This window comes from Lontra canadensis, unplaced genomic scaffold, assembly GCF_010015895.1.
Source record: "Lontra canadensis isolate GAN:19392208 unplaced genomic scaffold, GSC_riverotter_1.0 scaffold12, whole genome shotgun sequence".
In the NCBI taxonomy this organism is placed as follows: Eukaryota; Metazoa; Chordata; class Mammalia; order Carnivora; family Mustelidae; genus Lontra; species Lontra canadensis.
Window position 1 is genome coordinate 27,090,915 of NW_022631006.1, and position 11,252 is coordinate 27,102,166.

The 11,252-nt window shown below is 37.1% G+C and overlaps 1 protein-coding gene across 1 annotated transcript; it reads left to right on the forward strand.

The window, feature by feature from the left end:
* Positions 1 to 4,622: 4,622 nt before the first annotated feature.
* Positions 4,623 to 5,465, forward strand: LOC116867502 (olfactory receptor 4F3/4F16/4F29-like). The gene has a single exon (XM_032857130.1). It carries the CDS (start codon positions 4,623 to 4,625, stop codon positions 5,463 to 5,465), a length of 843 nt encoding a protein of 280 aa, XP_032713021.1.
* The last annotated feature ends 5,787 nt before the right edge of the window (positions 5,466 to 11,252 follow it).

The window sequence follows — 11,252 nt, forward strand, 5'->3', positions numbered from 1 at the left end:
TTTTTTCTACCTCTCAGATTATTGCCAAGCTTCATGAAATTGAGTGGTAGGTGTAGGTTTGCTTCCATCTGCAAGCAAGGTATATGTTGTAGAGGTTGGAGTGCCTCTGAATAGAGACTATTAGTTATGGTTATTATGAGTTTTGATATAAGAGATAAGAAATATTATTCTATGTGTGTGGGATCTATTTCAAAGATGGTAGAGAAACAGTGTTGGAATCACTGGTTCCTGAGTGTGGAGTGGTTATTAACCAACATTTCATTCTGGAAATAGTTACTAACTTTTACACTTAGGAACTTTGGGCAATACAAATAAAACTTTTAAGACATTAGTTAATAGCAAAAGACTACAGCTTGTAGATTAAGGTGTTTCCCAGTCATATTTAAGAGGACACACCATGGGACACCTGGGTGGCTCAGGTGGTTAAATGTTGTACTTTTGATTTTGGCTCAGCCTATAATCTTGGGTCCCTGAGATCAAGGCCTGTGTCAGGCTTGCACTCAGTGACGTGTCTGCTTGTCCTTTCCACTTCCCTTTTTTGCTTTCTCTCTCTCTCTCTCTCAAATAAATAATTAATAAAATCTTTAAAAAAAAAAAAAAAGGACACATTACATTCCATCCTCTACCTGAAATCCTTTACCTTACTGGATAATGTTGGTCCTTCCTCTGAATTTCTTTCTTTTTTTTTTTCCTCACACATTGAGCAAATAATTTTCTCTACTGTTTGTATGGCATATACTGTATACTACCTTATTTGTAGTTATTATGTGTACAGTTTATGTCTTTCCAATGGGTTTATTGAGTTGGTGACTTATAGAAATGAGAAAAACAAAATAAAAAAACAATAAAAAAAACCCCTGACCATAATGTACTGGAACTTCAAGGGAAAGCTTTATTAAAATAATTGAGAACATTTATTTGACTTTTGAGGACAGCAAGGTATAAAGAGGCAGAAATGATGGTGTGGTGTGATAAATATTTTTTCAGATATTGTACGACTGTTGTGTTCTTCCAAATGAACACTAAAATGGGTAGAGTGAGCACTCAAAGTGCGGCAGCAATAAATGATGTCATTTCTTTTTTTGTTTGTTTATTTCAAGTTTTTATTTAAATTCTAGTTAGTTAACACATTGTGTAATATCAGTTTCAGGCATAGAATTTAGTGATTCATCACTTACATATAACACCCAGTGTTCATCACAAGTACCCTCTTTAATACCTACCACTCATTTAGCCCATACCCCCCACCTCCTCTCCAACAACCCTCAGTTTGTTCTCTATAGTTAGGAGTCTCTTATGGTTTGCCTCCCTCCTCTCTTTTTTTCCTTTTCCCCTATGTTCATGTGTTTTATTTCTTAAATTCCACATGTGAATGACATCATATGGTATTTGCCTTTCAAAAGATCTCATTTCTTTTGAAATTTACTTATAACATTTACTTATAACATTTAATTGGTCACTTTGTTGTTGTAGCATGTAGTTATTGTCATGCAAAATAGTGCAAATAATAGGTGGTTTGTGTAAATGCTGGTATTTGGTGTCAATTTTTACTCAGAAAATCACATTTTTAATTTTGATTTTTTACTCTTCTTTCTTAGGTTATATTCTACAGGAACAGTAGTTTCTGGATCAAGAATCCAGAGACCTGGATTCTGATCCCCAGAATTGGGGATCAACCTTCCTATCTGCTGACTATAAGCAATTCAGTTTACATTTTTGAATCTCAGGTTTTTCATCTGAATAATGGTCAATCTGGGATAGGCTGTCCCTTAGATAGAAATATTGGTATGACTTCACTAGGTGAGTATGCTTTCCACATAGAGTTTCAATGTTGCATCCTCACTTGCTGAGTATTTCTGACCATCAGCCCAGTGCTTCTGTCAAGTCACCCACACATATTTATTCCACCGGTCATCCTCACACAATGGCAACATAGGTGGTTCCTTTTTCTCCAGCCCAGGCTTAGAGATTTTTGGCCAAAGAGCTTCAGAGCTATAGTAAGTGTGTATCTTGAGACTATGGACTGTAGACTCAGGAGGTGACAGCAAAATCATTTGATTCAGTTACGTGTAGAGAGACTCAGTTTTGTATTGGCGAGCTAGAATTGGGGTTAGATCAGTGAGTGCTTTTTTAAGTTTTGGGGCAGAGGGATGTTTTAGGATAGATGAGAGTATCAACTGTTTTTTTTTTTTTTTTTTTTTTTTTGAGAAGAGTCTTCAAATTCCTGGAGCTGTGTCTGCAAAAGGAGAAGAATGTCAGTAAGCTTGTATTACATTCCAGCACCTGCTAAAAGAATAAAATTTCAGCAGCTGTTTTCAGGGCTTACCCTCTACTGGGGAATTCATTACAATGGGTATTTGGACACAGAGCAATGGAATCTTCAGCACTTTCATCCCTTCTTCTCCCAAATACAAAACATAGTCCAAATTTAATAGACACCAACTCCCCCTCCACTTTTTCTTTTTCTCTCTTTCTTTCTTTTTTTCTTTTTTGAAGATTTTAAGTAATCTCTACACCTACTGTGGGGCTTGAATTTACAACCCTGAGATCAAGAGTTACATGCTATACCAGCTGAGCCAGCCAGGTGCCCCAGCTGCCAAGCTTTTAGTATCTGTTTTAGGTGCATGTGAGCAAGCCAAGGTGATAGCTCTGGTGCCCTCCTATGTTACTGAATTTTGACATTCTTTTCATTTCAAAATGGGCTAAAGCTGAAAAGTACAAATGATCTTGGAGATAATCACATACCGGCATGGATTTCAGACACATTGAGCACAATCTTATCAAGTATCAGAGTAGGTTACAATAAAGTACTGAACACTTTAGAAGGATGGAGATACTAAGCAGAAAAAAGGAGTGGGTGGCTGAATCACTGATGAAGAAAAACGTAATATTTCAGTGTTTCCAAGTGCTGGCTATAAGCACTTTATATGTGTGGACAAATAGAAGCTGTTTCCAGGTGTATTTCACATTCCTTGTGGTGATATACGCCCCTGCTTTAGCTGAAACTAGCATGAAATCCAAAATATTTGTACATATCTTAGGTCTGGATAAAAGTCTTACAGGGCCAGGTGTAGGTTCCAGAGGGAACTTTATTGAATGGCCAGTAGAGATCTCTGTATGATTTTGATAGTACTTTTTTTTTAAAGATTTTATTTATTTATTTGACAGAGAGAGAGAGTTCATAAGTAGGCAGAGAGGCAGACAGACAGAGAGGGGGAAACAGGCTCCCTGCTGAGCAGAGAGCCCAATTCGGGGCTTGATCCCAGGACCCTGAGAATATGGCCTGAGCCAAAAGCAGAGACTTAACCCACTGAGCCCAGGCGCCCCTTGATAGTACTTTTAAAAATGGGAAGATGTAGTTGATGAATCTGCAGATATAATGCTGAGTGAAGTTAGACAGTCAAAAATAAATACTGTGTGATTCCACTTCTGTGAGTTACCTAAAGTACTCAAATTCATAAAAACAGAAAGTAGAATGGTGATTACCAGGAGCTGAGGGGAGTTGTTTAATGGGTATTGAGTTTCAGATTTAGAAGATGAAGAAATTTTAGGGGTCTTTCCTACCACAGGTGAATACACTTAATAATACTGAACTGTACATTTATTCAGGATTTATGTCATACTATTTAAAGCTACATGGTTTTTACCACAATAAAAAAAAATGGAAAGATTCAGAAAAGCAGTGAACCTGATCTGATGTGATGAAAAATAATGAAATTCTATCTTAGATAAAGCCCATTTCTCCCCTTTTACTACTCTTGACTGATTTTGGTATTTTCTTATTCCCCAGTTTTATTGTCTCTAATCTCAGTGTGCATCTTGTTCTACAGTGTGTTTCTCCTTAATTCATTCCTATCTCATGTTTCAGAAAACTTTCATTCCTAAATGGTGATCCATTGATTAATCAGTTTCTCCACAATCTCACTTACTCTGACTGTAAATTGTACAGAAAGAAGAAATCAAAAATGATCATAGTTTCTTTTTTTTTTAAGATTTTATTTATTTATTTGACAGAGAGATCACAAGTAGGCAGAGAGGCAGGCAGAGAGAGGGGGAAGCCGTCTCCCCACTGAGCAGAGAGCCTAATGGGGGGCTTGATCCCGGGACTGAGATCATGAACTGAGCCAAAGGCAGAGGCTTAACCCACTGAGCCACCCAGTTGCCCCTTAAAATGATCATAAAAGGGAGATGAAATATGTTGATATGGGAAAGTAAGGTCAGATATAATTTGTATATCTGTATAATTTTCCTTTGTGGGTAATTAAATTTTATATTCACTTGCTGTCTCTTTTTCTTTTGTGAGTAAATACACCTTCTTGCTGTATATTCTGTTTCTTGTTACAGGTACCTGTGAAGTTTTTCTTCTTGCCAAATTCTCCTATTAATTTTAGGCAATGAGAGATTTTCCTGATAGTTCCAGTTATAATATGATCTTCTGAATTGTGCTTACGTCATTGTCATTATCATCATTACTTCTGAAGTCTGAAGAACTGGGTTACCAGGTAGTTCTGATTTGTAATGCAACATAAATCATTAATACCACTATCATTCTTGAAAATCATAATTTCTTTCTCACATTGTTAGTTCTCCTCATTTTAGTGGCAGCTGAGTTGGCTGGGTTCATGGATGGAGGGAATCACTCGATTGTGTCTGAGTTTGTGTTTCTGGGACTGACTCATTCATGGGAGATCCAGCTTCTTCTCCTGGTGTTCTCCTCTGTGCTGTATGTGGCAAGAATGACTGGAAACATCCTCATTGTGTTTTCTGTGACCATCAATCCTCACTTACATTCCCCCATGTACTTCCTTCTGGCCAGTCTCTCTTTCATTGACTTGGGGGCCTGCTCTGCCACCTCACCCAAGATGATTTATGATCTTTTCAGAAAGCGCAAAGTTATCTCCTTTGGAGGCTGCAGTGCTCAGATCTTCTTCATCCACGTCACTGGTGGTGTGGAGATGGTGCTGCTCATTGCCATGGCCTTTGACAGATATGTTGCCATTTGTAAGCCTCTGCACTACTTGACCATCATGAGTCCATGGATGTGCATTTTGTTTCTGGTTGCTGCTTGGACCCTTGGCATAATACACTCACTGTTCCAACTAGCATTTATTGTTAATTTACCCTTCTGTGGTCCTAATGTATTAGACAGCTTTTACTGTGACCTTCCTCGTCTCCTCAGACTGGCTTATACAGATACCTACAGATTGCAGTTCATGGTCACTGTCAACAGTGGATTTATCTGTGTCGGCTCTTTCTCTATACTCCTCATCTCCTATGTCTTCATCCTGTTTACTGTTTGGAAACACTCCTCAGGTGGTTCACCCAAAGCTCTTTCCACACTGTCAACTCACATCACTGTGGTACTTTTTTTCTTTGGTCCAACCATGTTTATCTATACATGGCCACATCCCAATTCACAACTGGACAAATTTCTTGTTCTCTCTGATGCTGTTCTCCTTTTTTAAATCCAGGCATCTACACATTCAGGAGTAAAGAGATAAAGGTAGCAATGAAAAGAGCTTTCAGCCCACTAGTGATTTTTAGAAAGATTTCATAAAAAATGTTATAAGATTTTTATCATGATCATCATGTAGCTTGTATCTGGCATTTTAGAACTGGTTTCTTTAGTGCATCTGCAGTTGATTTGTATGTTACCACATCCTTTACGAATGCTCCTCTTTCCTTAGAATAATGACGACTTTGACAAATAAAACTTTAATTGAAAACTTACGTTGATTCACGAGGAGTTGCACATACATGTGCTACTTTTCTTATTTTCTTTGCTTCACTTTTTCCGTTAAAGTTTTCAGTTTATCATTGTTTGTTCAATTTATCCACATACTTTCTTATAATCTTTCTCCTGATGTATCCCAGGTGCTAGTTATTCACTTATGATCGATAATCTCCTCTTTTACCAATAATGGCTTTTTCTTATTCCTATGGTGAGTTGGGAAATATTCATATCTAATCCAGGTTTTTTTATTTTGAAGATTTTATTTATTCATTAGAGAGGGAGACAGACAGAGAGAACACAAGCAGGGAGAATGGCAGAGAGAAAAGCAGACTCCCTGCTGATCTGGGAGCCCCCTGGAAGGCTTGATGTGGGGCTCCATCCCAGGACCTAGAGATCATGACCTGAGCTGAAGGTGGAGGCTTAACCGTCTGAGCCACTCAGGTGCCCCATCTAATCCAGGTTCTTCAAGTCTCTTACAAGCCAACTTTTTCTTTATGATTTGGAGGACATAGTTATCTTGTTCAGCAGGAAAATTTTGTGTTCATATTGTTCTTCAGATAATTAAAAACAATCTGATTCAGACTAGAGGAGTACTGATCTTCCCTGCTTCATTGTGTTCTCACTTCAGCCCCCTTTTCTTGCTAACCTTTCTCTTAGATAAGTACCTCATGATCATTCAATATTTTATCTATTGGTGATGTAACTCCTTCTGGGAAGAATTTTGAAAAGCATAAACCAATGACACCTTCTGATTTCCTTTTGATCACATACATGTGCACGTTCATGAACCAGTAATTCATTCTTCGTTTCATTCATTTGTTCTCTAAACCTATTTTTTTGTCTTACTATATATATGGAGCTGTGCTTACTCTATATCTGGAATTGGTTCCAGGAATTCATGGAAGTACCCTAAAATGTATGGCCTAGAATATTATGTATATATTTAATTATCTATTTCATTTTAATTGAAAAATTTAAAAAATTTTATTTCAGTGTAGTTGACACACAGTGTTACATTAGTTTTAGGTATATAACAGCAATTCAGCTTCTGTATATGTTATGCTATGCACACCATAAGTATAGCTACCATCACCATACAGTGTTGTTATGATACCACTGAGTATATTACCAATGCTGTGTCTTTTATTCCCATGACTTACTTGCTCTATAACTAGAATCCTGTATCTTCCACTCACTTTCATTCATTTTGCCCACGCTCCACTTCCTCCCCTCTGGAAACTATCAATTTGTTCTTTGTATTTGCAGATGTCATTATGCCTTTTGTTTATTCACTTGTTTTATTTTATTCAATTTCTTAAAAGCTTATTTGAATTCTAGTTAGCTAACACACCCTGTAATACTAGTTTCAGGTGTACAATACAGTGATTTAGCACTCCATACAATACCCACTGCTCATCACAAGTGCACTGGTTAATCTCCTCACCTGTTTCCTCCTTCCCTCCTGCCCCATTCTGGTAACCATCAGTTTGTTCTATAGTTTGTTAAGAATGAAATCATGTGGTATTTGTCATTCTCTGACTGACTTACTTCACTTAGTATAATACTCTCTAGCTCTAACTATGTCGTTGCAGATGGCAAGATTTCATTCTTCTTTTATGGCTGTGTAAAAGTCCACTATGTATGTATGTATGTATGTATGTATGTAGGTATGTATGTATATAGGTATGTAGGTATGTATGTGTATATGTGTGTATATATATGTATATATATACACACATACCAACTCTTTGTTACTCATTTATTAGTCCATGGTCACTTGGATTGCTTCCATAATTTGGCTATTGTAGATAATGCTGCCATAAACATTGGGGTACATGTATCCCTTTGAATTAGTGTTTTTGTATTCTTTGGGTAAATACCTAGGAGTGCAATTGCTGAATTGTAGGATTGTTTTATTTTAACTTTTTGAGGAAACTCCATATTGTTTTCCAGAGTTGCTGTACCAGTTTGCAATCCCACCAAGAATGCAAAAGGGTTCCCCTTTTTCTGCATCTTCACCATGTTGTTCCTTGTGTTGTTGATTTTAGCCATACAGTGGTATCTCATTGTAGTTTTTATTTGCATTTCCTTGATGATCAGTGATGTTGAGCATCTTTTCATGTGTCTCTTGGCTACCTGTATGTCTTCTTTGGAAACATGTCTATTCATATCTTCTGCCCATTATTTAACTGGATTATTTGTTTTTTGGGTGTTGAGTTTGATAAGTTCTTTATAGATTTTAGATACTAACCCTTTATCAGATATGTAATTTGCAAATCTTCTCCCATTCCGTAGGTTGCCTTTTAGCTTTCTTGATTGTTTCCTTCACTGTTGTGAAGCTTTTTATTTTGATGACTTCCCAATAGTTTATTTTTTGTTTTGTTTCCCTTGCCTCAGGAGACATATCTAGAAAGAAGTTGCTGTGGCCAGTGTCAAGGAATTTGCTGAAGATTAGTTGACCATAAAGTTTTGGGTTAATTTCTGGGTTTTCTATTCTGTTCTGTTGATCCATGTGTCTATATTTGTGCCATACCATACTGTTTTGATGGCTACAGCTTTGCAATATAGCTCAAAGTCTAGAATTGTGATGCCTTCAGATTTGCTCTTCTTTTTCAAGATTTCTTTGGCTATTCAGAGTCTTTGTGTGTAGTTTCATACAAATTTTAGGATTGTTCTGGCTCTGTGAAAAATGCTGGTGGTATTTTGATTGGGATTACATTAAATATGAGATTGATTTGAGTAGTATAGATATTTTAGCAGTATTTTTTCTTCCACTCCATGAGCATGGAATGTCTTTCCATTTTTTCTTTAAGATTTTATTTATTTATTTGACATAGAGAGAAAGATCACAAGTAGGCAGAGAGGCAGGCAGAGGGAGGAGGGGGAAGCAGGCTCCCTGCTGAGCAAACAGTCTGATGTGGGGCTTGATTCCAGGACCCTGAGATCATGACCTGAGCCAAAGGCAGAGGCTTAACCCACTGAGCCACCCAGGCACCCCAAGTCTTTGCATTTTTTTGTGGTCTTAAATTTCTTTATCAGTGTTTTATAGTTTGCAAAGTATAGTCTTTCACCTCTTTGGTTAGGTTTATTCCTAGGTATCTTAGGTACTTGTGCAATGGTAAATACACTGAGTCCTTAATTTCTCTTTCTGCTGCTTCATTATTGGTGTATGGAAATGCAACAGATTTCTGTGTGTTGATTTTGTATCTGGTGACAAAGGTGAATTCATTTATCGTTTCTAACAGGTTTTTGGTAGAATCTTTCAGGTTTTCTATATATAGTATCTTGCCATCTACAAATAGCAAAAGCTTTTCTTCTTCCTTGCCACTTCGGATGCTTTTATTTAATTTTATTGTCTTATTGCTGTGGCTAAGACTTCCAGTACTATGTTAAATAACAGTGGTGAGAATGGACATCCTAGTTTTTTTCTGATTGTAGAGGAAAAACTCTGTTTTTCCTGATTTAAGATGATACTGTATGGCTTTTATTATGTTGAGGTATATTCCTTCTAATACTACGTGTGGAGGGGCTTTTTTTTTTATCATGAATGGATATTTTACTTTGTCCAGTGATTTTTCCACATCTCTTGAAATGATTATATGGTTATTATCCTTTTTTTAAATGTAATATACATTGATTGATTTAAGAATATTGAGTCACACTTGCAACCCAAGAATAAATCCCACTAGATTGTGATGAGTGATTTCTTTAATGTTTTGTTGGATTCAGTTTTTTGGTCTATTATTGAAAATTTCTACATCTATGTTCATCAGGTATATTGGCTGGCATTTCTTTTGTTAAGTGGTGTCTTTATCTAGTTTGGTGTCCGGGTAATGCTGGCCTCATAGAATTAAATGTAGATGTTTTCCTTTTTTTTTTTTTTTTTTCTGTTTTTGGAATAGTGTGAGAAGGCTAGGTATTAACTCTTCTTTCTTTACTTATTTTTTTGTTTTTGTTTTTTAATCATTTTTTAAATTTATTTTCAACATAACAGTATTCATTGTTTTTGTACCACACCCAGTGCTCCATGCAATCTGTGCCCTCTCTAGTACCCACCACCTGGTTCCCCCAACCTCCCACCCCCCACCTCTTCAAACCCTTCAGATTGTTTTTCAGAGTCCATAGTCTCTCATTGTTCACCTCCCCTTCCAATTTCCCCCAACTCCCTTCTCCTAACTCCCCATGTCCTCCATGCTATTTGTTATGTTCCACAAATAAGTGAAACCATATGATAATTGGCTCTCTCTGCTTGACTTATTTCACTCAGCATAATCTCTTCCAGTCCTGTCCATGTTGCTACAAAAGTTGGGTATTCATCCTTTCCGATGGAGGCATAATACTCCATAGTGTATATGGACTACATCTTCCTTATCGATTCATCTGTTGAAAGGCATCTTGGTTCTTTCCACAGTTTGGCAACCGTGGCCATTGCTGCTATAAACATTGGGGTACAGATGGCCCTTCTTTTCACTATATCTGTATCTTTGGGGTAAATACCCAGTAGTGCAATTGCAGGGTCATAGGGAATAAACCTAACCAAAGAGGTAAAGGATCTGTACTCGAGGAACTACAGAACACTCATGAAAGAAATTGAAGAAGACACAAAAAGATGGAAGACCATTCCATGCTCTTGGATCGGAAGAATAAACATTGTTAAAATGTCTATACTAATGCCATTCCAATCAAAATTCCACCGGTATTCTTCAAAGAGCTGGAGCAAATAATCCAAAAATTTGTATGGAATCAGAAGAGACACTGAATCGCTAAGGAAATGCTGAAAAACAAAAATAAAACTGGGGGCATCACATTACCTGATTTCAAGCTTTACTGCAAAGCTGTGATCACCAAGACAGCATGGTACTGGCATAAAAACAGACACATAGACCAGTGGAACAGAGTAGAGAGCCCAGATATGGACCCTCAACTCTATGGTCAGTTAATCTTCGACAAAACAGGAAAAAATATCCAGTGGAAAAAAGACAGTCTCTTCAATAAATGGTGCTGGGAAAACTGGGCAGCTATATGTAGAAGAATGAAACTCGACCATTCTCTTACACCATACACAAAGATAAACTCTAAATGGATAAAAGACCTCAATGTGAGACAGGAATCCATCAGAATCCTAGAGGAGAACATAGGCAGCAATCTCTTTGATATCAGCCACAGAAACTTCTTTCAAGATATGTCTCCAAAGGCAATGGAAACAAAAGCCAAAATAAACTTTTGGGACTTCATCAAAATCAAAAGCTTCTGCACAGCAAAAGAAACAGTCAAGAAAACAAAGAGGCAACCCACGGAATGGGAGAAGATATTTGCAAATGACAGTACAGACAAAAGGTTGATATCCAGGATCTATAAAGAACTCCTCAAACTCAACACACACAAAACAGACAATCATATCAAAAAATGGGCAGAAGATATGAACAGACACTTCTCCAATGAAGACATACAAATGGCTATCAGACACATGAAAAAATGTTCATCATCACTAGCCATCAGGGAGATTCACATTAAAACC